The sequence below is a fragment of the Grampus griseus genome (assembly GCF_964374135.1).
Source record: "Grampus griseus genome assembly, chromosome: 1".
NCBI classification, from domain to species: Eukaryota; Metazoa; Chordata; class Mammalia; order Artiodactyla; family Delphinidae; genus Grampus; species Grampus griseus.
Genome location: NC_139017.1, coordinates 171,862,249 through 171,889,451, shown reverse-complemented (window position 1 = coordinate 171,889,451; position 27,203 = coordinate 171,862,249). Strand labels below are relative to the sequence as shown.

The 27,203-nt window shown below is 51.4% G+C and overlaps 1 protein-coding gene across 1 annotated transcript in view; it reads left to right on the top strand.

Annotated features, from left to right (window-relative positions):
* KAZN (kazrin, periplakin interacting protein) overlaps window positions 1-12,550 on the top strand; it is a gene marked incomplete at both ends in the record, with an annotated part of 461,871 nt that extends 449,321 nt beyond the window's left edge. The window contains 5 exons of the mRNA XM_082672291.1: window positions 628-859; window positions 2,182-2,283; window positions 2,771-2,937; window positions 10,691-10,805; window positions 12,386-12,550. Coding sequence (XP_082528417.1) covers window positions 628-859; window positions 2,182-2,283; window positions 2,771-2,937; window positions 10,691-10,805; window positions 12,386-12,550 — 781 coding nt within the window. The remainder of the gene's footprint in view (window positions 1-627; window positions 860-2,181; window positions 2,284-2,770; window positions 2,938-10,690; window positions 10,806-12,385) is intronic.
* Window positions 12,551-27,203: the final 14,653 nt, after the last annotated feature.

Here is a 27,203-nt window from a genome sequence, read left to right as displayed (position 1 = left end):
ACGGCGGTGAGGAGAGAGGACTTGGAATACGCAAAACGTAGGGTTTATTTCTGATTCCAAGACGTGTTGCTGTGTGACTCTGGGTGGAGGGGGGCGCCGGGGTCCCCAGAGGTGCTGCCTACTGCTGCATTCTTCCCTGCGGCTCTGTCAATGTCCCTTTCCACTCTCAGTGTGTCTGAACGTGGTCTCTTCTTTTGTTCCTTCTGCCTGTCTGCTGATCCCTTTTTTGTTCTCTGGGGCTTGCTCTCTGTTTCTGTCTCTCCCTCTGTCTCTGTCTCTCCCTCTGTCTCTGTCTCTGTGTCTGTCTGCCTCTCTCTCTGTCTATTTCTCTCTGTCTCCTCTGTGTCTGTGTCTCTCTCCTATGTCTCTGTCCCCCTCTCCCTGTGTCTCTCCCTGTCTCCTCCTCTCTCCCCTCCATCCACCTCTCCCCACCTCTGCCCTCTGTCTTTCTTCCTCTCTGTCTCTCCACTCCATCCCTGTTCATTTCTATGTCTGTGTCCCCTCCCCGCCATTGTTTTGCTTCTCATTCTTCATCTCTGCTCATCTCTGCCCCATTTCTCCCTGTCCCTCTGTTTCTGCCACCTTTCCCCACCCATCCCTCTCTCCGGCTGTGTCTCTCCCCACCAGCCTGTCCAAAGCCGCTGACCTGGACCATCACTGGGTGGCCAAGGCCTGGCTGAATGACATCGGCCTGTCCCAGTACTCCCAGGCCTTCCAAAACCACCTGGTCGATGGGCGGATGCTGAACTCCCTGATGAAGCGGGACCTGGAGAAGCACCTGAATGTGTCCAAGAAGTTCCACCAGATCAGCATCCTCCTGGGAATCGAGCTGCTGTACCAAGTGAACTTCAGCAGAGAGGTGAGAAGCCGGGCGGGGGGGCACCTTCCACAGCCCCGCTTTCCTCTCCGCATCCATGCGGAGACAGACATGGATGGATGTCTGTCCATCCAACCACCTGTTCATCTGCCCACCCATCTGTCTATCTGTCCATCCATCCTTCTACCTGTCCATTCGTCCATGCACCCATCCATCCCTTCCTCTCTCCCTCCCTCCTTTAAACAGTTGCTTATTGGGGATGGGCCAGACTCTGTGCTCAATTCAGGGGAAACGGGAAACACTCATCCTCCAAGAACTCACTGCTTATCAGGGGAAACCACGAAGAAGCTTGTGGTCACAATATCGTGGAAGGTTGTCCCAATGAGAGAAGCCCAGGGTTTTCTGAAAACCCAAAGGAGAAGCTTCCAGAGGGATCAGAGAAGCCCTCCCAGAGGTAGTGACACCTAAAGTGAGACCTGGAGGAGGAATTTCAGGGATCAGTCAATAGAAGGTATGAGGGGGAAAGCAGCCCAGAGAGGAAACAGCCTAGACTAAGGCCCAGAGGACAGATCTGTGGCAGCAGAAGATCTGAGAGTCCTGTGTGGTTCCCATGCTGGGTTTGAGGTGGGAGGGTGAACGGGAGTGCAGACAGGTAGCTGGCGGACTGTAGGGCATATAGAGTTTGGACTCTGAGTGCCCCCTCTTCTGAGTGCTGCCAAGCCAGAGAGCCCAGGGCATCTACTTCAGCTCCTCCGAGGCCTACCGGCACCTCTCCCCAAATAGTCCCCTGAGGGAGGGGCCCCAGGCTGCTGGGGTCTGTGGGGCTGAGTGCAGAGGGCTTACTTTTCTTAGAGCACCGTCAGAGCACAAGCAATTCAGGGGTGGGAGGAGAGGGACAGAAGAGGGGTCTTCACGGCCTTCTCAAACACCCAACGCAGAGCCCTGGGCACAGGAAGTGATGAGGACACAGGCCCTGCCCCCAGGAGCCCCAGTCTGGTACAGGAGGTGACGAGTGGGCCGATCATGGCGGTAAAGTGTGGAAATGGGTGGCCTCATCTGGGGACGTCCCTCCACAAACACGCATCGAGCACCTGCTCCAAGTCAGGTGAGCAGGGGGCTGGGATGCACGTCCAGGCAGCCGCCGTGGGTCCCAGGCAGCCCCAGCCTCCAGTTGCAGGCGGCTCTGCCTCCAGGCTCCTTCACCCCGGAAGTGGGCTTCTCCCCATTTTCCAGAATGAAAGGATCGACGTGGCCAGAGCAGCCGTGGATGGCCTGGCCAGGAGCCTCACATCAGCATGCTGAGGTCCCTGCCAGCACCGTGGAGCCTCATCCCCCCGGCTGACCCACCCTCCCCACCCCAACAGGCCCTCCAGGAGCGCCGGGCTCGCTGCGAGACGCAGAACATAGACCCCGTGGTCTGGACCAACCAGCGGGTGCTCAAGTGGGTGCGAGATATTGACCTGAAGGTGAGGGGAGATGGCGGGGCTGGGGGTGACTCTTGGGCAAATCCCATGCATGTCTGTGTGTGTGCAAATCAGTCTCCATTTTTGCATGGGCTGAGGCATCGTCGCCCAGGCTGGCAAGAATAACCTGCCTCCTGTCAGTCAAGAGGATGGCTCCTGCCATCCCCCCAGCAGCACCCCGATCTCATGGGGGGGGGGAGGGAATGCTGAGCCATTCTCGCTCTCTGAAGCCAGGGTGGGATTGAATCCACACCCATCTTCTCCCTCAACAAGCATTTGTGGGCTGCCTGCCTTGGTCTGAGTATGTCACTGACAAAATAGTCCAGTCGCTGCTCTCATGGCCCTAAAAGAGTGGGGTGGGGTTCCCTCTCAGTATTAAATGAACTGGTCCCCGGAGGTCAAGCCCTTGCTGTTGGGGCCACATCCCCAGTGGAGGTGGAGACCCCTCAGGCCAGCAGGGTGGCTCACCGGCCTCATGTCTTGCCCTCAGGAGTATGCAGACAACCTGACCAACAGTGGTGTCCACGGAGCCGTGCTGGTGCTGGAACCCACGTTCAACGCTGAGGCCATGGCCACGGCCCTGGGCATCCCCAGCGGGAAGCACATTCTCCGGAGGCACCTGGCGGAGGAGATGAGTGCCATCTTCCACCCGGCCAAGTGAGTGTGGGCTGCTGGCTGCAGCTCGCAGCTTTTGGAAGCGGATGATCCCGGCCCCTCCTTCCTGGATGCCACCTGTTCCTTTGCAACACAGCGGTCTCCTTTGGCAGATCCAGAAACTGAGGCTCAGAGAAGTGCAGTGCTTTGGCCTGAACGTCATAGAGTAGAAAGAGATAGAGGAGCAGTCAGGTTTTGAATAAAGTGCGTGGTTGAAACGGGCATTTAGAGAAGGGAGAGTGACCAGCGTGTATGAGGAAGGCCATGGGAGGGTGGGGTTTGAGCTGGGGAGGATTCGCACTGGCCTAAGAGGTTGAGATGGCTGTTCCAGGCAGGGCTGACTATGGGGACGAAGGTTTGGAGACAGGGATGGGCGTCTTAGTGGTTTTTACCATCTAGGTGAGCAGACCATGTCGGCCCACCTACCCCAGGCTCCTCATCTGAAAAGTGGCCAGAGAATAAACACGTGAACAGATGAACTCCCAAGGCACTCTCTCCTTTTACAATGATTGTGGTTAGGGTTAGATGACCATTTATTGAGCACATGCCATGGGCACTAATTCTATCCACATGACGATGCTAAGAAATGTTTCACTGTCCCTCCTTTATAGATGGAGAAAATTGTTTGAAGGAGCCAAAGTACATGCCTAAGGTCAAACAGCTAGTAAATGGCAGAGCCCGGATTTGTCCTTTATTCTATTAATGTGATATATTATGCAATTGATTTTCAGAGGTTGAACCAACCTTGCATTCCTAGGATAAATCCCAGTTGGTCGTGGTGTATAATCTTTTTATATGTTGCTGGATTAGGTTTGCTAGTATTTTGTTGAGGAATTTTTGCATCAGTATTTACAAGGGATATTGGTCTGTAGTTTTCTTTTCTTGTGATATTTTTGTCTGGTTTTGGTATCAGAGTAAAACTGGTCTCATAGAATGAGTTGGGAAGTTTTCCCTCATCTTCTGTTTTTGGGAAGAGTTTGTGAAGGATTGCTGTTCATTATTCTTTAAACATTTGGTAGAATTCACCAGTGAAGCCATCTGGTCCTGGGTTTTTCTTTGTGGGAAGTTTATTATTATTGTTATTATTATTACTAATCCAAACTCTTTACTCATTGTAGGTCTATTTAGATTTTCTGTTTCTTCTTGAGTCAGTTTCAGTAGTTTATATCTTTTTTTAGGTTCTTACTTTTTAAAAAAATTTTTGAATTGCAGTATAGCTGATTTACAATATCGAGTTAGTTTCAGGTGTACACCACAGCAATTCATTTCTATACATATATACACATATATATGTGTGTGTGTATATCTATATCTATATCTATATGTTCATTCTTTTTCAGATTCTTTTCCCTTATAGATTATTATAAAATATTGAGTATAGTTCCCTGTGCTATACAGTAGGTCCTTGTTGGTCATCTATTTTATGTATAGTAGTGTGTATAGTTTATATCTTTCTAAGAATTTGTCCATTTCATCTAAGTTAGCTATTTTGTTAGCATACAATTGATCATATAATCATTTCCTTGTAATCCCTCTTATTTATGTAGATTTATCCCCTCTTTCATTCCTAGTTTTACTAATTTGAGTCATTGCCCTTTTTAACTCTTGGTCAGTCTAGCTAACGGTCAGCTCATTTTGTTAACAGATGCCAGATTTGAACCTGAGGCTCTCTGCGTCAGGCCTGAGTGCTCAACCCCCAAACTATATGGGGCCTCAGGGAACAGCTGAGCCACACCCCATGTTATGCAGGTGGGAGAAAATTGTGCATCTGTCGCAGGGTCCAGGTGCCCTGGACTGCCCTCCCCCGTTGGCAGGCTGATACCCAAGCAGTTCTCATAGACCCTGCAGCAGAATCATCGGTGCTCTTGTAACATGCAGATACCTCATCCCCAGCTCAGACCTACAGGACCAGAATTTGCTGGCAGAGCCCGGGAATCTACATTTTCATGCATTTTATGCAAGCTGAGGTGGTTTTGACAAGAACCCTATTCCATGAGCCATGAATCAACAGGTGCAGGAAAAAGGCTTTTCTTCTCAGAATTTTCCACCTTCCTTTACCTCCCTTCTGGAGCCATGTGATCTGTAACAGTCTTAAGATCTTCCGAGCCCTGGAGGGGCAGCTCTAGCTAAACATTAGCCAGCGTGAATAACATTTGTGTGACTGATTAAACCCTTGACCCCCCATGAGGTGGGAGGTATGTTGACGACTGTCTAGGATTAGTGGGTGAGCACTAGGGATGTTTCAACGGGGCACAAATAGCGTGGGTTCTTAGGTCGTTGGGAGGTCAGAGACTCCTTCAGGAACCAGATGAAAGCAGTCCTCCTGATGTCAGGACAAGGAAGAAGGAAATGGACTCAGTCCAGCCTCCTCATTTTACCTCTGAGGCTGCTCAGCCAGGGAACCAAGAGGCAATGCCAGTACCAGACCCCAGACCCGTCTCCCTGTTCGGACCTTTTCCCTTGATGCTGTTTTTTTCCACATGTTGGTCATAGCTTATGAATCAAGGTCTCCACGTGGGATGTGGGATTTTGGAACCTCGCGGCCCGTTGCTGAGACCCTGCCATGGGCCAGGGGATCAGACTTTCAGTTAGCTGGGGAAAGACAGAACTCCATGAGTTTCTAAGGAATTTTACAGCCCACTGCTGTTGGTACAAGAGTCCCCAGCTAAGCCAAACGCCAGGGAGACAGTGATCCCCAGGCAGGTGGTGAGATGCTTGGGAAGGTCTGATGGGTTTATATTAACCAAGATCTTCGGGCTTTGCCCAGGACAGCTCTGCAGTGGTCTAGGTATCTCATCCTGTCTACTGCCTTCTCGCTCCTTTTCCTTCTCTGTTGCTGATTTCAGCTTTCCAGAAAGAGAAAGGGCAGGGCAGGTCTTTTGGGGTGAGTCCTCCCAGAATGCTTAGATCGGGTGGAGAGATTCCAGTTTGAGGAAACATCCCGAACCATCGAAATAGACTTGAGAAGCCAACCCTGGGACTGAATCCCAGGCCGGGTGAAACAGAGTGATGGTCATAACAGCAGCCCTTCACACTGATATCATATGTCATCGTCAGCAAAGTGCTGTCACATCCCTTGTTTCATTTTCTCCTCCTCCCTGTGAAGGAAGCTGAGTGAGAAGGAATCGTTGCCTCCTTTTACGGATAAGGTGACAGGCTTCAGAGAGGTGCTGTGACCTGCTCAAGACTAGATGGGAGTTCGTGGCAGTGCTGGAATCTACCAGCAGGGACTCCTGTGACCCTCCACCACACCAGGAAGCTTGGAGGTGGGGGCTGATGAGCACCTGGTTCCACTCTCCAGGAGACGTGACCCCTGATCACATCTGTGATCCCACGTCACCCGGTAGATGTGATGCCTGTAGTCACAGGGGGGCAGTCAGCTCAGAGCATCTTGGGAGATTATAGTCCCCATGTATTAATGGCCCGTGACCAGGAAGTCAGGGAACATCAGTACGCAGCCCAACTCTAGGAAAGGCACATTTACCAAGAGTTTATAGGTTCCAATATGACATCATGTTCTCCAGCCTCCTCTCATTGCCATGACAACCATATGACCAAAGGGACTGAGGCGGGGCACTTTCTGACATCATCTTGTGATGTCTGCTTTGACACACACTGACTTCTTGCTTCTCCCTGTAAACCCCGGTCTAGCACCAACTCTGTCATAGGACCGTGCGTTAAAGATCCAGAGAAATAAATCCGTGGACCAAAAGGATGCAGGGAGTGGCCAAGCCGTTCCAAAGCATCACAGGAGCCAAAAAAAAAAAGCCTTAATGAAAATGTGTGACCATCTCCAGCACCTGCCTGAAGGACGATGTATCCTGTCACTAACAGAGGGTCAGGCACAAGGCGGATTCAGCCTGTAGTTCATTTAGATTCTCTCTGAATGTTAGGCCTGAGAAGAGTCCCCTTTAGGCCTCAGAAGCATCAGGCAAACATTGCATCTCTCTTGTAAATACTCCTCCCCATCCTGTGGCCTTGTGACGCATGGCCCCAAAGTGCCCCTTTTTGTTTCCAAGGATGCAAGAGTCAGCCGGCATCTCCCTCCTTTCCCTCCTCCTTCCCCCTCCAGACACAGTTATAAGGTGGGGTTATCAAGCTACCATAACCATTTGCTAAGCTCTGCCACGGGCCAGGCTCAGAACCTAGCACGTTGTTGCCACCTTCTACAGGTGGGTGCATGAGCCCCATTTCACAGATGAGAAAACTGAGGTACAGCAAGGCTGCATATCTTGCCTGGGGCCATAAGCTTGTAAGCTGAGGAGCTGGGATTCAAAGCATCGTGCTTTGCTGCTTCCCTAAAGGGCAGAAAGAGTGGCCAGAACAACAGGGGAACTGTGTCGAGCAGTGGTCTTATCTCCCTAGGCCCCTCCCAGGGGACCTTTGAGCCTCCAACCCGAAGTATAAACAGTGAGACAAAGTGAACGTGGAGCCTGACCCAGAGACGCCCACGATAACTAACAGTTCATGTCCCCTGACCTCACAGGAACGCTGGAGCATCTCAGTGAAGCAGTTTCCTCTTGAGTTGGTTCCATGGGGCTCCCCTTTCTGTCACTTTGCTCCAGTGTTCTCATTAGCATTTCAGCAGGGAAGAGCAATTCCATTATGAACTCAAATAGACTCAACCCTCGAGCACACAGAATAAGAGGCCTTGTCACAGCTCTACCTCCTTGGCTGGCAGGCTACCCAGGTCTGAGAGATCCAGGCAGCAGACAAGGGGGAGTATTCCTGGGCCCCCTGGCAGGTCACCTGAGCCAGGTGGGGGAAGGGGCACATTGAGATTTTCAGGCACCCACAAGAAGGTGATGTTTCATAATATTCTGCCTCACCCCACCCCCGAAGGATCACTGAGCTGTGAGCCCAGAGACCAGGCCCTGGGGCGGTGTAGTCCATGGAATCGCGGTCCTATGTAAGGAGGGGGCACAGCAGGGCCTTTGGGGGCTGAATTCTGGCTCCTCTTCCATCATCTGTGGTTTTAGCAAGAAACTGGAGCCTCGGTTCCCTCATCTTGAAACGCAGACAATCACTCCTCTTCCCCAGGGCTTCGGGAGGGTTCAAGGAGCTGACTCAGGGGAAGGACCTGGCATCATGCCTGGAACACAGTAGGCGGCCAATTAATACTCTGTCCTCCCCCACTTCACTCAGCTCCACCAAAGCATCTTGCACCTCACGGCCTCGTAAACCTTCATTTAATTGGGTGAGACTCAGCCCTCAGGCCAGCCCCGCTGACAGAGGCTGATTCCCACCCCGCCACCTTCCTTCCTGCACACGATGCCTTTTTAGTGCCCGGACACCCTGTACATTGACTCAGGAAATGAGTCAACAGAGATGCCCTATCTTCCAGAAACTTCCCTCATTAAAACTTATCCTTCCAGCATTCCACTCCCTCAGGGTCTGACAAAGGAAGTAGAAATATTCAATTAGCCATTTCAAGTCTCCGTAAGACCGTAACCTTGCGCTCGGCCTATTTGCATTTTCGTGACTTTTAATCCGCAGGAGGAACGGTACGGTTTTAGCCACGGAGGAAAAAGCTAGAAGGGAAGGTGTTTTGGCACAGTGGTGGCAGGAGCTGCCCTGTGCTCCTCTGTCTACACCACAAAGGCAGCCACTTTCTGCTCAGGGGTTGGTTTGTTAAGACCAGAACTGCATACTGGGCTCTATCGTACAGATGAGGAAACGGAGGCCCAGCAAGGGAATCAGCTCACATGAGGGCACAGCTAGGGGATGGTTGAGCAGGGACTGAAGCCAGGTCTGTACCCCTCAGCCCCAGTGTCGATCACAGCAACTGCTCATGCTATGCCAGCCCCTACTCAGCATTTTATATGTGTCCTCTCATTCAATCCTCCAATGACCTTATAAGAGAAATGTTGATATTAACCCCACTCCACATTCTGTCTCCTCCTCTGGGTCCTACGCTGACCCCCAAGGTGGGAAAAACATGGCCTAGATCTTGCTTCTAGAGAACCAAGTTCAAGTTCTATCCCTGCCACTGTGTATCTTGTGTATCCTCGGATGAGACACACATCCCCTCTGGACTTCCATCTCTTTTTCAGTGAAAAACCAAAGAAGGGGCTCTGGAGTTCTCCCGAGTTCATCAGACAGCTGATGTTCCATGACTCAGGGGGGTGTCATGCACTTCCCACAAGACGGCAAACACAGCTGGCTGCATCATGGCTTCTGCACTTAGGACAGCTTCCCCACTAGACCCAGGGCATTCCATCCCCAGATGGAGGAGAGAGGGAGGTCATCAATGAAGACCTCAGTTCCTGACCCACCGCAGAGCAAGAGCCTCCCTGTGACGAGGTTGCCCTGGCACCGGGGGACCTGAGAACTCACCTTCACCTGCCGCCCAGCAGCCAGTGCGGTCCCCTGCCCAGCACCCTCCCCTCCCTTGAACTTCCTCTGCAGAACTTGCCCCAAAAGAAGCAGAGCTTCTCGAAGGCAGCTTAAAAGCTATTAGAAGGTTCATTTCTCTTCATGAGTCCACCTCCATGGTGGCCTGAGCCGAGGCTCACAGCTCCTGACCGCCCGTCAGCCAGAGCCAGTTCCTCTGTAATAAGTTTTTACTGTTAATATGACTCATTATCATTATAGCCACTTACTGGATTCCAGCTAAGCTCCAAAGCACACTTTAACTAACCCTCGCGATCACTTCATGAATTTGGCTCTAATACGATCCCCACCTGGCAGATAGAGAAACCCAGCTTTCGAGAAATGAAGGGACACGCTCGAGGTCACGCAGCCAGTGCAGAGTCGAGCCAGGATTTCAGCGCCACTGAAGTTCCAAGGACGATGCTGGACACCAGCGTCTTGGGATTGCTGAGGTTGACAGGGAAGGTACAGAAGGCTCTGCCCATGCTGGGGCCAACCCTGCAGGCAGAGAAAGACGGGAGTCCAAGAGACACACTGGTTTGCCCAAGTTCTAAAAGAGAAGGAAGGCAGGTGGGAGGACGAAGTTCGGAAGTCCTGGCTCTGAACCAGTTTCTCGCCCCAACTCCATACTCCATACGCACCAGCACTAAGATTCTAACACAGGGGCTGGCCAACTTCTTCCATACAAGGTCAGATAGTGAAGATGTTAGCACTCGAGAGCCAGGTGGTCTGTGTCCAAGTAGTAAGAAAGCAGCCATAGACAACGTGCAAACCAAGGGACTGGGTTCCAATAAAACTTTATTTACAAAATCAGTCAGCTAGCTGCATTCGGCCCACAGGCTGTAGTTTGCCAAGTCCAATTCTAACAGAAGCCTTTGATGCTTTTGTACAAGGAAGGGAGCAATGGGGGTAACAAGTCAGTGGGGGACCCAGATTCCCAATGCACAGTGGGGGAAACTTTCTTGATGATTCTCCAGTCACACCTAATGAGCTGACATGGGGGGCTTCTCCCATCAAGTCTCCCCTCTCCTGACAGGGTTTGCAGGACACTGGGGGCTTAAGAGAGACTTTGGGGTCTCTGAGACCGGGGCTCAGATCTTGGCTGTGCCGCTTCAAGCTGTGTGATCCCGGGCAGGTCGCTTGACCTCTCTGTGCCCCCTGTCCTCATCGGCAGCAAGAGATGGCAGCCTGGCCTCTAGGTGTGCTGTGAGGATTGTGTTTGTAAAGTGCTTAGCACAGTGGTGGCGCGTAGGAGATACTCAGTACACCGCAGTTGCGGTCACTGTTCCTGGAGTGAGTGAGTGTCTGTGTCTCTGGGTGGCAGTAGCTGACACACACCCCCGGCTGCCGCAGCCCTGCTGACTTGCCCTGGGTCTCTCCTCAGCTCCACAGGCATCCGGGAGGCTGAGCGATTCGGAACGCCCCCGGGGAGGGCCTCCAGCATCACCCGGGCAGGGAAGGAGGAGAACAGCGGTGGGATCAAGTACAAGACTGGCCGGGTAGGTCGCTCCATGTGTTTACCTGGGGGTCCCCCAGCCTGGGAAAGAAAGGTCTTTGTGTCGTCTGGAGGGGGGCCGATGGGCCAGGTCACAGGTGCAGCTGGGAGAGAGGCCCTGGAACCCACCCTCAAGGGACCTGCATGACGGTTAAGACACACTCAGCCTTGTGGGGTCTTTGTCACTGTATCTCGAAGTGCAGGTCTCACCTGCCTGCATCAGACTCACCTGGCTGGATGCTTAACATACAGCTTCTGGGACCCACCTGGGGCCTCCTGACTCAAGGGCCTCGGGGGCAGGGGGAACCCCGCATGCTGCAAGGCTGCCCAGAGGGTTCCAGCACACCCTAAACTCTAAGGGCCACTGACTTAGATTTTGACCAAGAGCAGCGGGTGAGCCTCTGGTGCATAAGAACATGTGTAGTAGGGTCTGATCGTGTGGACTCAGGGAGACACAGATTCCTAAACGGAGGTGTATAGACACAGACGACAGAAGCGGATAATCCAAAATTCTTCCATTTATTCAGCGGACAGTTTCGGGTACTAAGGGCATCCCAGGCACGTCCCGAGTGTGGGAGATAAACATGAATAAATGACCACCCTCACCATTAAGATGCTCTCAGTCTAGACTGTGCATTCCCACTGGGGGTGCTGTCACCCCGAAGGGGTCAAAATGGGTTCGGCTCAGGGAGGGCACAAAAAACCTTACTCGTTTTATTTATAAAGCACAGCTATACACATGGCACATAAACAGTGCACAGTATACCTGTGGCATGAAAATTTCATAGTGGGAGTGTGATTAAGGAAAAAATGTCGAAAAAGTCTTCTTTTAAGGGGGGGCAGTATTGAAAGAAAGGTTGAGAAACACACTGGTCCAGAAAGAAAGGCGGTCCAATCAATAAATCATCACAAAGCACTGCTGTGACTACCCTAAGAGAGAACTGTTTACTGAGGGGCCACCGTGTCTGATAATTATAGCCACTGTCTCCCAGCACCGTGCTGTGTGCTTCCCAGATGGAGTTCTACTCTTTGCAACAACTCTGGGAGAAAGGAATTATTAGACCCATCTTGTAGCTAGGAAAACTGAGGCTCAGAGGGGACAGGTGACTTGTCCAAGGTCACACAGCTGGGAAATGGCAGAGCAGGGATCCAAACCCCAGTTTGTGAGTCTCCAAAACCCACACTCTTTCTGCCACACCAGGCAATGCTGGAATATTTCTTCTTCTGGACCTGGGAATGCAGTCAGACCTCACGCCCACACTCATTCTCCACCCCCCTCCTCCTGCTGAAGAGGAAGGTGAGAGACTTCGGTAGATAATCAGAAAGACTATATTTGCCCTCACCCTCAGTAACAAACGGGTTCCTTCCAGCTGGGAACACAAAGCTCTCTCCTAAGGTTAACTCACAAAAGTCCTCTCAGTCTCCCTGAGGAGTGGAGTATTATTACTAATAGGAGGAGCACAGAGTGGTTAGGTAAGGTCACACAGCAATTGAAATTGGAGACCCCACATTTCCCAGATCCAAGAACATTCAATTCTCTTTTTCTCTTCTTCCTGTCCTTTGTTCTCATTCCTCTCTTCTCAGCTGCCCCTGGGAAAGATAGGAAGGGGCTTCAGCAGCAAAGACCCCGATTTCCACGATGACTATGGCTCTCTTCAAAACGAAGATTGCGGAGACGATGACTCCCAGGGCAGGCCCGAGCAGTGCCGTCTGGAGGGCTACAATGGCCTGGAGGTCACCAACGTGTAAGGAGCCGATGCTCCACCAGACCCAACACAGAGAGACCCGGGGATGAAGGACAGCCAGGGACTGTCGCTGTTGTACATAGTGATCTTGGCCTGAGGGTGCTCCTCTAGTCCCGGGAAATCCCAGCAGACTGCTGTGACTGCGGATGGGAACCCCGGGGAACGAGGGGGCACCAGCCTGCCTGACTTGAGCGGGCTGTGGACTTCCGTGCTCACTGGAGGGAGACTGGCCCAGAGGGCCCGTCAGGGTGCCCGGCACCTCTGTCATCAAGGCTCCACCTCGGAGTGACTCAGCCACTGAGCAGTTCAAGTGGTCCTGGGAGCCTTGAACTGAGCCACCAGGATGGAAAGAGGCACAGGGTTCCCCAAAACACCCTCCCAGGAGGAGCAGGTGGGACTCCAGCCAGACACGCAGAGGCCAGCAGTGAGCACCAGGAGCTAGCAAAGCTGGAGGCTGACGGGTCACCACGTGGACCCTTCTGGCCAGCCTGGCGGAGGTCTCAGCTCCAGCATCCATGCCCCCCATGACCAATAACTCGGCTTCTGACTTGTATCACTGAATCTCTCTTGGGAGAAGGCAAAACGGGAAGGTCATTCCCATCCTAAATGCCGTGTGTCACATCCGGGTGGACATGTTAAAGGGCTACTTGCTCCCTCCTCCCGGGAGTGGCTGTCCTGGGTGGAGGCAGGTGACATCCCTGCGGGGGTGGGGCTGAGCAGTGACGTTGCCAGGAAATGCAGATATCTGGTCATCAGGATGAAGGATATCATGTCGATAGGATCGGAGTTGACTGGGTTAGGTCCGTGACAACTGTACCAAGTGTGACAGTGGGTTTGGGACTGGGAACAGGGAAACGCTTGTCATTATTAACCCAGCAAACCTTGTTGTGACGTCTGTCACCTGACACACAGGTGTGCTCACCAGTGTCCTAATTGAGCTGAATCTCACAGGTCGCTAAGGTGGTGCAGAGGATCCCCAGCCCTCTTCTTGACTCTACTACTGTTTTGCTGTGTGGCTTCTTCCCAGTGGCCTCACCTCTCTGTGCCTCAATGTCTTCATCTACAATACTTCTGGTTCCCTTCCAGGGATGTTGTGAGGATTAACACTTGCTAACGTCTGTAACACTTTGTAACCTCTCAGGAGACAGGTGGGAAGTTATGGGGTCCAGGGTGGGTGTCTACTTTCCCATTTACAACACAGAACTGATACTGTACTGATGTAGTACTGGTTCTCTCCGCCTGTTTTTTGTTGTTGTTGTTTTTGTTTGTTTGTTTTGGGGGCCGGACCGCACGGCATGCGGAACTTCCCCGACCAGGGATTGAACCTGCACCCCCTGCAATGGGAGGGCAGAATCTTAACCACTGGACCACCAGGGAAGTCCTCTCCAACTGTTCTGATTGGAGCAACGTGCAAAAGGAGGGCAAGAAATGTTTAATGTTCAGACTCTCTAGAGCCCCCAGTAGGACTTGACTTCCCCAAAAGAGGAAAATCCCACGTATATAACCCTTGAAAATGAGTTTGATCTATGTGCTCAGGCTTGAGTTCATTGACCTCGATGCTGAGGAATGATTAGGGAAGGGCACGTGGCATTGGAGTTCTACTTACACTTAGGTTATCAAAGCAAATCATTTGTTGGAACCACGATGCTCGACTTCCATTGAAGCCTTTGGCACCAACAGTCTATAAGAGGTTTGAATTTCCAGGACTAGAAGCAGGGTCAGCCTCCAAGAACCGTCAAAGCACGTTCTTCAACCCAATGCATTACTTCCCCTCAAGGAAAAGCACAACCCAAGGCCTGATGAACTTGAGAATTCCTCCTCCCCGAGGCCGAAGACCTTGGTTTCCTGACCTTGGTTTCCTAACCTTAACACAAGCACAGCTTTTCTCACCACCGGAAACCAAATGCCTAGTTGTGGACACGTGGATGCCCCCTTTTGTCTGAACGTTTGGCCTCCTAGGGACACATTTCTGATTCCAGGGCCCAGGGGGTGAAGCTCTGGAACAAGGGGTGAAGCTTTGCGGAGGCTCCAAACCCAGTAACTTCATGACGTTCAGCCACACACACGGGATCGGAGGCTGCAGAGCCCGCAGCCGGAGAGAGGAGTTAAGACCTCCCTCTAACCTGATGCCACAGGCCACTCCCGAGCCAGCATCCAGGCTGGCCGAGCCGGCACCCCAGGATCTGCCTCTCGGGAAGGAGCAAACCCAGAAGGCAGTTATTCCCGCAGGGTGAGCAGGAATGGCAAACCAACAGGTGCCTGGGTGCAGGTCTGATTATTTGAAACCAATGCATTGTTCCCCGACTTGGGGACAAGATGGGCAAACGGACAGTTGGGGGGGGGGGGTCACTGGCAGGGATGGCAGTGCCCAAAACATTCGCAGCATTGGGCCGGCAGGCCTGGGGCAACGTGGGCAAACTCGGATGCGCCTTTTGGTCCAAACGGTGCCCTGAGAGCGCGTTCTCGCCTCCCAGATGCTCTGTATCCCTGGCCCCCAGGCAAGCGTTTGGATGCTTTGCAACATGAGGATGGGTTGGCTGATAAATGAACAACCTCCGTACAGGGTTAAATCAGGTGAGCTCTGTCTGCTGGGAAAATCCTAAATGTCAACTCTGCTTCAAGAGCGGGCAAGAAGAGCAGGGGGTGCAGACTTGGCAGAGAGGTTCTGGAAGCGGTTAACAAAGGCTGGCAGAGTGGCCACCCACAGCACAGTGACCTGCCACATCCTGTCCAAACGGCCTGAGTCATGGTCTTGGTCCTTAAAGGGTGACACGGCATCTGGACCTCGGAACCATGTGAATGTGCTTCTGTGAGAGCTGGTGTCGCCTGCACCCATGGGTGCTGCCAGAGGTTGGGGAGAACCAGGGTAGGCAGAGACACCCCATATTCCTCCCAGAAGCTGGGGACCGGAGCCATCAGAAGGCACCAGCTTTCTGACCCCAGACGCCTCTTGTCTGTGGACAAGGCTCTCTTGTCTTGGGCTGAGCTGGGCTTTTCTCCGAGAAATCTGTCCCTGTCCGCATCGCAATCATTGGAGCCCAGGCTGCAGGAGGCAAGGAGAAGCCACGGGAGAACCTGGACCAGATGAAGTCGAGGAGAAGGGGTCTCCACGCAGCCCAGCCAGCATGGAAGGGCCTCAGAACAGTGACCCCCAATCTCTAGGTCAACAGACGGGGCTGGGTCCAGCAGAACAGGACGATTTGGCAAGATGTGACTTCCGTGTTCGGTGCTCCAAGCCTAGCTCTCCCCCTTCCCATCACAACCCATATTTTCTGGGCACCATCACTTCTGCTCTGCCCTTCGAGGTTCCAATGGGCTCCTGGCAGTGGAGTGGCAAGAAAAAGAAACGTTGTGGGAAATAGCATCTTCTGACACTAACATCATTCCCAGTGGTTGGCTGATGAGAATTTCCTGAGCCCTGACACCCCAGGGAGTCTGTGGGTGCAAAGGAAACGAGTTGTCCATGAGCTAAGATGATGTGCCTGACCTTTAGTTACTGATCATGGCCCGGAATGTCTTCCCAAGAGTGAATTTTAACACTGTAACAATAAATACTACTCCACAACACTTCATTGATGAGCTGGCCTTTTTCTCTGTGTGTTCTCATTCAGTTTTCCCAACAGTCTCTTTGAGAGGGGTGATTATTAACCCATTTCATAGATGGAGAAACTGAGGTTAAGGCTGAGGGGCTTGCCCAGCTCTATTAAGCTAAGACGTGACCGGGCAGGACTCCAGCTCAGTCACCTTCCTCCATGTCCCAGGCTCGCTCCTCCCCGCTGAGCACCACCCCCACTACCATGTTGGTGTTCCCACCCTCACCCCCACCTTCCAGCACAGGACTTACATTACCAGGTGGCAGCACTCAAAATGGAGCTCTGGTGCATTCTGTCCTGTTGGAGAAGTCAGGCGCCTACTGTCCCCATCAGAGTGCTGCCTCCTGTCCCAGAACCCCGCTGTCAGGAGGGGAACTTCTGACCAGTCACCCCTCCCTTGATATCACTTGCTTCACCGTGTCCCTCTTCCGGGATATTCACATTTCCAGATTGTCAGAGTAGATCTTCAGCAGTCGTCTCAGTCAGCTCGGGCTGCTACAACATAATACCGGAGACTATGGGGGCTTAAACAGCAGACGTTTATTCCTCACAGTTCTAGAGGCTGGGACGTCCAAGATCCAGGTGCCAGCTAATTTACCTGGTGAGAGCTCTCTTCCTGGTTCACAGATGGGTGCCTTCTCATTGTGTCCTCCCAGAGTGCAGGGAGAGAGAGAGGAAGCAAGCTGTCTAATATCTTATAAGGGCACTAATCCCATCATGAGGACACCATCTTCGTGACCTAATCGCCTCCCAAAGGCCCCATCTCCTAATACCATCACATTGTGGCTTAGAATATTTCAAATAAGAATTTGGGGAGGACACAGACATTCAGTCCGTAGCAGTGGTAGAACCACAGGTGCCTAGCTCGGTGCTTCTCAAACTTTAACATGCACCTGGGAGGGCTTCCCCAGTGGCGCAGTGGTTAAGAATCTGCCTGCCAGTGTAGGGGACATGGGTTCGAGCCCTGGCCTGGGAAGATCCCACATGCCGCGGAGCAACTAAGCCTGTGCACCACAACTACTGAGCCTGTGCTCTAGAGCTCGCGAACCACAACTACTGAGCCCGCATGTCACAACTACTGAAGCCCACGCCCCTAGAGCCTGTGCTCCGCGATAAGAGAAGCCACTGCAATGAGAAGCCCGCGCACCGCAATGAAGAGTAGCCCCTGCTCACTGCAACTAGAGAAAGCCTGTGCACAGCAACAAAGACCCAACGCAGCCAAAAATTAAAATAAATAAATTTATTTAAAAAGAAAACATGCACCTGGGAGGGACAGGTATTTTGGGGATGCAGATGCTGACTCAGGAGGTTTGGGGTGGGGCCTGAGATTTGGCATTTCTAATAAGCCCCCAGGCTGTGTTGCTAGTCCAGAGACACACACACTGAGTATCAAGATCATGGCTGACAGCTGGGCCCTCCTGGCAAAGCCCAAATCACAGGAGGTAGGGGATGGTCTGAAGGCTCCACCCAGGTGTCCGACTGGCCCTGATGGAACCCCACCCCAATGAGCCGGATTGTATGCTTCTCCCAAGACAGGAGCCCAGCCTGACTCCCTAGCTCATTGCTACGTTCTGGCAGGCGGTGAATACTCGGGAAGTGTGCATTGAACAGGGAGGATTTGGAAGAGTTAGAAGACACTGTGAGACAGACCTGGGCACGACCAGTTTCAGCAGGCTGACCGCACGTACTGTATTTAGTAAATCCTCTTGGGTACCAGGGCCTGTTCTTGATGCTGGGGATACAGGGCTAGAACTCATATAACCTAGCAAAGGAAGACAAGAAACTCATCCATGACTGGGGTGACTGAGTTCAGAAGTGATGAGTGGTACACGTGATGAAGCGGGTTGGGGGGGGGGGCGCTGTCCTAGAGGACTTTTGAGCTGAGACATACTTTCCCTTGCAAAGATCTGGGGGAAGAACGTTCCAGGCAGGCAGACGCTGAGCTAAATGCTGAGGATACGACGTGAAGGACATTCTGCCCAGCCTCTGCCCGCACAGAGCTTCCCATCCAGCAGGGAAGAGAGAAGTGAATCAAATACTCCTGGGCAGTGTGAAATTGTAACTGTGCCCAGTCCTGAGAGCAGAGGTAGCTGGTCGTCAGAGAGCTTATCTTATGGGGATTTCATGTAGTCAAGAGGAGGTGAGGCCTGGGCAGAAGGGAGTTCAGCAGGTGAAGAAGAAAAGGAAGAGGATTCTAGACAGCGGGTCAGCACGTGCAAAGGTCCTGTGGGAGGAGCACAGTAAGTGGGACTGAAAAAAGGCCTTTTTTTTGCACCGACTCATTGATCTCGTATTTGATTACTCCCCCTGAGAACCTTGTCTGCTCTTACCTCCAGCTACTCTCTGAACTTCCTCCCTGAGCTTCCAGAGAATCTGATCTGGGCCTCCTCCGAAACATTCTGTGTTCTTCACTTTGCGTTACAGTTATCCGCGTGGGACCCGTGGGGCTGTGTCCACCAATACAGCGGCCCACACTCTCTCCCTGTTCGTTAAGCAAATGAACAGATCAGTCAATCAATCAATAAAAATCGACAGAGCACCACCACCAGTACAAGATGCTACACAGCTATGCAGTTTGATCTGGCAGCCAAGCCATGTGTGGCAATTTAAATTACTATAATAATTAACTAAAATTAAATAAAATTTAAAATTCCATTTCTCAGCTGCACCAGCACATTTCAAGCACTCCATAGCTGCCTGTGGCTGGCGGCTGCCGCATCAGAGGACACAGATACAGAGCATTCCCATCATGGCAGAAAGTTCTGTCGCTACACAGCACCCTGAGATAATTTAGTTTTCTATACAAGCCCTGCCCTCAAGAAGCTTATGATTTGGCAAAGGGGGAAAAGAAAGGCAAGGCCCTAGAAAAATACAACTGGGAAAGAAATTTCTAGGACAGGTGGGATTTCTGTATTAGCCAGTGACAGGTGACAAACCCCGACTCAAAACACTGGTTTAAAAACAAAAAGGAACTTATTGGCTTCTGGAAAGAATAGTGTAGGACAACTAGCTTTGGATCCAGAGTGGTAAATGATATTTTCAGGATCTTCATCTTTCTTTGTCCCTTGACGTAGCCTCTCTCTACGTCAGGTTTATTCCCAGACAGGTGGATCCCAACAGTTGGCAAAATTACCACGAGACACACAACCTCCCGGCTTAGCTATCCCTGCACAAGAGAGAGGCTCTCACCCGGGAGTTCTAGCAAAGTCTCAGCGTGGAATCTCACTGGCTCAGTGGGGTAAGGTCACAAGCCCACCAGGGGTGGCATCAGCCCAGTGAGTCTCACATCTGGAGAGAGAATGGAGTGCCCTGTGACGCTCAGGGGACCATGTGGCGTGGAATCCTTTAATGTGGCCCAGGGGGCGGAGAGGGGCGTGGTTCTTCTTTCCTGAGATGTTTCCTCTCCCTAGCAGTGGGGCAGGGCAGCTGGACCCCAGGCAAGATGAGCCCCCTGATATTCAGAGAGGAAAAGAAACTTGAGTTCAGGTGCCTGACAGCTTACAGAAGCACCAGAAACAGGACTGAGAATTCAGTGGTCAGATCTAGTAGGAGCCAACATTGACCGGACGCTTGCCCCTGTCCTTTACGGCAGGGTTTCTCAACCTCCGCACGGCCAGCATCCTGGAGGTGCTTTGCGGGGAGGAGGAGGGCTGTCCTGAGCATCGCAGGATGTCTAGCAGCATCCCTCGTCTCTACTCAGTAGAAGCCAAGAGCATCCCACCTCCCGTCGTGATAGCCCCACATTTCTCCAGACTTTGCCAAATGTCCCCCGGGGAGGCAAAACCATCTGCAGTTGAGAATCACAGCTGTACGTGGTTTTGCTCTGGATTGGCATGGTTCTTCTCATCCAACAGGTGGGGAAACTGAGGCACGGAGCTGTTACATAGACTCCCAGGGTCCTTGTGTGTGGAGCTAGGGCATGGGAGCTGGGATCTTAGCCCTGCCGACTGGCTCTCTACGGAGTCTGGGCTGGTACCCACTGACTTGAGGCTGGCTGGCCACACCCAGCTGTTTACAGTAAAAAGTTCCTGAAGCCAGATGTTCCCAGGGCTGAAGAGACTTCCCATTGTTAAGTGCGTTGATACCGGAACACTCCCTCCACCTGGCAGACAATTGCTCTGTAAATTACGGGTTTAAAGGGCAAAGGCAGCCCATGAGCTCTTGACTTCAAACAGGGTAATCATTTAGGGGTCAGAATGGTCTGGTTGAGTGAGTACTTATAATAGCTAATCTCACACCACATCTCTATCCTCCCCATCTTATTAAAAGACAAACAAAATAGGAAATAAGCAAATTAGCCATGCAGCCTGGCCGCAGCTGACGTGCCAGCCCACATTCCTCTCCCAAACACGCTAGGAGTTGGAGACTTAGCAGGGGCCGGCTGTCCCGCACCCCCCCACCCCCCCACCCCCCCACCCCACCCCCGGCTCAGCCACAGACACAGCCTGTGTGGCCTGGGCCACTTCCTTTCCCTGTCTGGGCCTCAGTGTCTCTGCTGAGCACACTTTCCCCTCTTCTGCTGGCCTTGTTCCACGCTCATCTCGGGTAATTCCTGGGGTTGGGGCCCTGCTGATCACGGTGCCCTGTTGCCCTGTGGCATCCACCATCCGCATCGCCCCCACCCGCGACTTCAGGTCACAGAGCACGTGATCCTGGCTGGAACAATCCCAACCCTGCAGCACCCCCATCCCGCCACTGCCGGTGGCCCCAGGAGTTGGCCCTGAGATCTGAGTAGGAAAGTCAGAACCTCTACTTAGACGGTTTCACATCGTGAGTGGAAGGTTAGCTCTTGCTTTCCTTTCAGATCTTGAGCTATGTGATGTGCCCCAGAGTCACAGTCTGCCATGTCCCTCCCACAAGGAGATACCTGAGAGAATGAGGCAAAACCAGATCCCCATATAAGAGGGGGGAGGGAGCAGGGCGGATTACCATATTCCCTGGATCCAACTGTCCCTTAAATCAGGTCCACCCTTGCTTCCTGCGGGTTGGTTAAGTGATACCCTAACCCCTCCCACCTCTCCCATTCCTTCCCTGTATTAGTTTGCTAGGGTCAGCATAACAATGTGGCTTTTTAAAAACCAGAAATTTAATTTCTCACAGTTCTAGAGTCTAGAAATCCAAGACCAAAGCGTTGGCAGGGTTGGTTTCCCCTGAGGCCTCTCTCTTTGGCTTGTAGATGGCTGTCTTCTCCCTGTGTCCTCCCATGGTTTTCCCTCTGTGTGTCTCTGTGTCCTAATCTCCTGTTCTTATAAGGGAACCAGTCATACTGGATTAGGGTCCACCCTAATGACCGCATGTTAACTTAATCACCTCTTTAAAGAACCCCATCTCCAAATACAGTCACCTTCTGAGGTACTGGGGGATAAGACTTCAACATATGAATTTGGGGGACACACTTCAGTCCACGACACTCCCGCACAGGCCCCCCACTGCCTGCTTAAGTCTACTGGAATTGGGTTTCAGTCTCTTGACCCTAAAAGAGACCAGTTAAGCTACTCACCGTCCACTAGGCTTGACCCCAAAGCGATTCCTGTCCCTTCTCCTACCCCCTACATCCCACATACATATGCACACATGCTCACATGCACGCACACACACAACCTACCCCTGAATTTCAAGCACTCTATCTGCATCACATAGAATAACATGGAAAGATGAAATAATCTTAAATTCTTTTTTTTTTTTTGGACTGACGCAATCTTCCTACCTAGAGATGCCCTCCTTTGAACTTGTGACATTGCAAAGTTAGAGGCCAAACTGCATTTGTGGGAAAGATGCCACCCTGTGTCTCCTTACTGCCACCGGCTGTCTGGACACCCCGAGGAATGTCGCCCCACTTTCCATTTCCTGACGGGTTTCAATGCCACTCTGTCCAGAAGGGTCTTCTCTGGGACCACTTAGCTCTAGCTCACAACACAGGTCAGTCCAGAGCCACGAGGGCAGAGCCAGTGTCACCCCAGGAATACTGAGCCCGAGAACACCTGGAGCCTGGCACTCCAGGCAGATAGCACTGTCTGAGGGAGAGCTGTAGACCCAACAACGCCTCTGGCCTCAAATAGTGGACAAAAAAGAAACAGAACCTGAAAGCAGGGGCTGTGAGGAAGGGGAGAAGCCTGTGGGAGATGCCTGTTAGGTGCGCAGGGGGCCAAGCAGCTAAGTTCACCGGCACCTTCATTCAGGAACTACCCGTGGCTGTTGTTTTGCGGCCACTTAACCCGCGAACTCCAGCGTCGAGGTCGTCAGTAGCATCAGGCTGGCTTGCTAAAGATGGCATCCCTTTCACAGAGGCAGCCCCTCAGGTGTGTGGAGGCGTGGGGTGCAGTCTACGTTCACGGCAAAGCAACCTGCAACATCACCGAGGCCCATCTCCAAACCCAAGCAGAAAGTTCCTCTGAGGCTGGGCTCCCCAAGACTACCCTGACTGTGTCTGCCACACCCACAAACCAGCTCTACATTACTGATTTCACGTCTTAGTCCATTCGGGCTGCTGTAACCTAGTACCCTAGACTGGGGGCTTCTAAACAACAGAAATGTATTTCTCACAGTTCTGGAGGCTGGAAGTGTGAGATCAGGGCTCACCAGAGCCCTCTTCCAGGTGGCAGACAGCTGTCTTCTCATTGTGTCCTCAAGAGGTGGAGGGGACCAGGGAGCTCTCTGGGGTCTTTTTAAATAAGGGCACTAATCCCATTTATGAGGGCTCCACCCTTGTGATCTAATCACCTCCCAAAGGCCCCACTGCCAAATACCAAAGCACTGGGGATCAGGTTTCAACATATGAATTTAGGGGGTATAACCCTTCAGTCCATAACATTTCATATACATGTATTTTAAATTTGGCTCAGGCCCTACATTGCTACTTACTTCTGTGAAACCACAGACCCGTGATGCTGACTTTATTTTTTCTAACACATCAACATCCATATACACACGTGTACAAGTATGTACAAAGTATACGTACCTACATGTGAAGAGTGTGCCCATAACTATGTGAAGAGCTACTGCAGCAAATGCTTGTGTGTGCATCCCCCATGATCAGGCCACACTCCATGAGGGGTACAGGCGCGGCACTGGGAGCCACTCGTGTTCCAGAGCACAGACAGTGTTCTCATTCAGCGTCTGAAGACCTTGCATGACGGCAACCTGGTGTTTCTTAAGCAGCACACACACGTTGCACCTCTGACTCCCAGTTACAGACCCTCAAGCCTTCTCCTTGGTTCTTCTTCATGGTCTCCTCTCCTCTCCCTTCCATCTCCTCCTCTTCTGGACATCCCCTTCATAAATATGTCAGTGAAATTAAACACGGAGGTCCCAATGGATCTGAACAGTAGACTCTTAATACAGGGCCCGTTTGCTGAGGGCCAGGCCCCTGTGTCAAGTGCTCTACACGTTATTTATGGTCTCAAGTTCTCGCAACAACCCCGAAAGACAAGACGTTGGCCCAAGGTCACAAAACCGGCAGTAGCAAAAGTAGGGCTCTTGAACCCAGATACTTTTAATCACTATATTACATCCTTCCTTCACCTGGATGTTATGTTTCTAATAGTATGACCAAATAGAGCATCAGCTTTTTTTTAAAAAAAAAGTGCACATCCCACAGTTGGCCATTTACCTTATGGGTTGCTAAAATCAGTGGTGTTCAAGTCAAGCTGCCCTTGAGAGTCACTGGAGAAGTCATGGTAAGAATTCAGATTCCCAGGTCTTATCCCAAACTTAGTCAATTAGAATTTAGAGGTAGGGCTTGGGGATCTACATTCTAAAGCTAAACTGCAGGTTTTCTGATGAAGGAGGTGTGGAGTGGGGCTCAAGCAGATGTATTTTTCAAAACCTCTTTGCATGATTCTGTGGTACAGCTTGGGACCACTGCCCTAGGGTAATAACTCCAGTGTAGACGGTCCTTGGGCAGTTACAGCTTGCCGTCCCTCACCTCTCCACTAGATGGTGAGGTGATACGTCCCTCACCACCCCAGCCCAGCCCAACCCAGGAAGAGCAAAGCAGCACAGACGGCACAGCAATTCAGGCCCAACAAACCAGCTTCACAGGGATCCCTGTCCCCTCCCTGCAAGCCAAAAAGGGTGGCCCTTGTTTCCCCACAGAAGGCAAGAAACACATCTTCAGTGGGACAGGCAAAATTTGGAAGCCGGCCTCAGGACAAATTTGGAACCTGTTGACCCACCCAGATTCCCTCCCACCCAGGCGACCCCCCAGCGGGAGTCGAGCTGCGATGTGGGCTGATACCAACCAGGAGGCCTTCCTCTGCTGATGCAACTCCATCACGAGGCGCCAGCGGTTTCCCTTCCCCTGAGAGGGCCCGGGGGGGTGGCCTCCAGGAGCAGGACACCTGTGGTGAGGCAGCTGGGGAGCAGCTATAAAAGCAGCCCCACAGGACCACGTGGGCAGCCCGGAGGGAGTCAGACACACAGCTGGGGCACCTGAGGAATGGCCATAAACTTCACCTTGTCCAGCACCTGCCTCCTCCTCACGTTCCTGCAGAAAAAATGCACCTTCATCCTGGCCTCTGGGCATGCCAAGGAGGGCCCCTCCCTCTGGGTGCCAGGACACCACAGGGACAATGGGGCAGCCTGTGGACTTATGGCCCCGCAAACATCTACCTCCTAATCCCCAGAACATGTGACTATGTTTCCTTACGTGGCAAAGGGGAATCACAGTTGCTGATGGAATTGATTGCTAATCAGGTGACCTTAAAATAGGGAGATTATCCTATTTTAGTATGGTCTGGGTGGGCCCACTGTAATCCCATGGGGCCTTAAAAGAGGACGAGGGAAGCAGAAGAGGAGAGCGGAGGGAGGTGTGACTAGGGAAGAGGGTCAGAATGAGGTGATGTGTAAAAAAGCCTCAACCACCATTTCTGGCTTTGAAGATTGAGGGAGGGGCCGCAAGCCAAGGAACTCAGGCACCTCTAGAAGCCGCAAAAGGCAAGGAATTGGATTCTCTTCCGGAGCCTCCAGAAAGAATGTGGTCCTTCCGGAGCCTCCAGAAAGAATGTGGTCCTGCCAACACCTTAATTTTTAGCCCAGTGAGGCCCGTGTCAGACTTCTGACCTACAGAACTATAAAATAATGCATTTGGGTGTTTAAGCCACTACGTTTGGTAATTTGTTACAGCAGCCCTAGGAAACTAATACACGGGTCAAGGCAGCCTATCAAGGCGGATCACACTTGATCCTCAGCTCGGCCCCAGTGGCGCAGGCGAAACGACCTCCATTTTACAGACAAGGGTCAGTGAGGCTGAGAAATGTGCAAGTTTCACATCGCAGGTAAAGAGGAAAAGCTGGCATCAAACTGTTTCTGCCTGACTCCAAACCCGTGTTCTTTCTAAAGCACCTGATCTCAAATTGGTGCCCCAGGGGTGGCAGGCAGCTCCTAAAACAGCTCCAATGGTTCCACATCCTGGTGTTCATGCTCTAGTCAAACTCTCTCCCCTGGAGCATGACTTGCTTCTAAGAATACGAAACAGCAAAAAGGATGGGTGTCACTCCTGAGATTAGCTTATAAAAGACTGAACTCACTCACTCTCCATCTCTCTGTTGTTCTCTGGCCCTTCTTTGCTCTCATCGATGAAGCCACCTGCCAAGTTGTAAGCTGAGCTACGGAGAGCCCCATGTGGCAAGGAACTGAGGGCACTCTCAGACCCACAGCCTGCAAGGACCTGATCCTGCCAGGGGATGAGGCTGGAGGCAGCTCCTGCCTTGTGGAGTCTTGAGCTGATGCAGCTCCTGCTGGTACCTTCACTGAAGCTTGTGAGTGACCCTGAGCCAGGGACCCCCAGCTAAGCCACGCCTGAATCCTGACCCTTAGAAGCTGTGAGATAATGAATGTTGTTTTTCCCGGGACCATCAAGTTTGGGGGACATTTGTTACACAGCAGTAGATAACTAATACACCAAAGTAACAATGATTTACAGAAACACAGCACTTCCTTTCCAAAGTGTGTATGTGACTCTTAAAATTGTGATGAAAGCTGGGATGGGGACCACGCACCTCTAACTGATAAATGACATCTATTTCATAGGTAACAGAAATTAATAATGATAATAATAATAGTTCGTCTTACATAGTGCTTACTAGGTGCCAGGCACTATTCTAAGTTCTTTAAATACAATAAAATTCATTCAGTCCTCACAGCAACCGCACAAGCAAGTATTCTTAGTATCACTATTTTACAGATGGAGAGACTGAGGCACAAAAAGTTTAGGTTGTACTGTATATATTAAAGCAAATGTGAAGATTGTTTTTATTTTATACATATAGGGGTTTGTGTTTATTTAATATGGTGCTATTAATTATGTATCATCTTTTATATGTAGTGATAATCAGTAAATTTTTCAATGTGATTAAAGTTATATAATTATTTCTAACAATGCCACACATGTGCTACAATACATTGTTTTGTTTCCTTCTGTTGAACGGTCATACCTGAAGTATTAGCATGCCATGTTACAACTCACCCTGTCAGTGAGTCAGTGAATAATATAACTGAATTATTAGTATAAAAAACGCAAATGTCACACGCAGTTTTATGCATTTCATCCAAATATCCCTGAAGCCTATGCCAACGTTATCCTTGGAAGAAGAGCCTGAAAAGCTGTTGAACCACAGAAATACAGTTAAGCATTGCCATTCAGATCACCATGATTGTGAACATTTTAAAACAGACATAGTGAAAGAATTTTACGGCAAGCATAGGTATATTCACCACCCAGACTGTACCATTCACATTTACTAAACTTTCTCTATCACATATCTATCTGTCTCTTATGCCTTTACCCATCCATCCATACATCTGATTTTTTATGCATTCAAATGTGTTTTATTGAGAAGAATGTAAAAGTTGCACGAATTTGTTTGAGGTAAACCACAGTATTGTACAGCAAGTCCGTGCTTGCCGAGATGTATTTCCAGCTCTGCCCCTGATCCCGGGGCACGGGCGCACTTCTTTCCAGGCAGGGCAGAGTTTGAGAAATGGCATCACATGGAGCCTGGGGGTTCTGGCCACGAATGAGCAGATGTCTCTGTGGGAAGCTGTTGCCCAGGACAGAGGCCACCC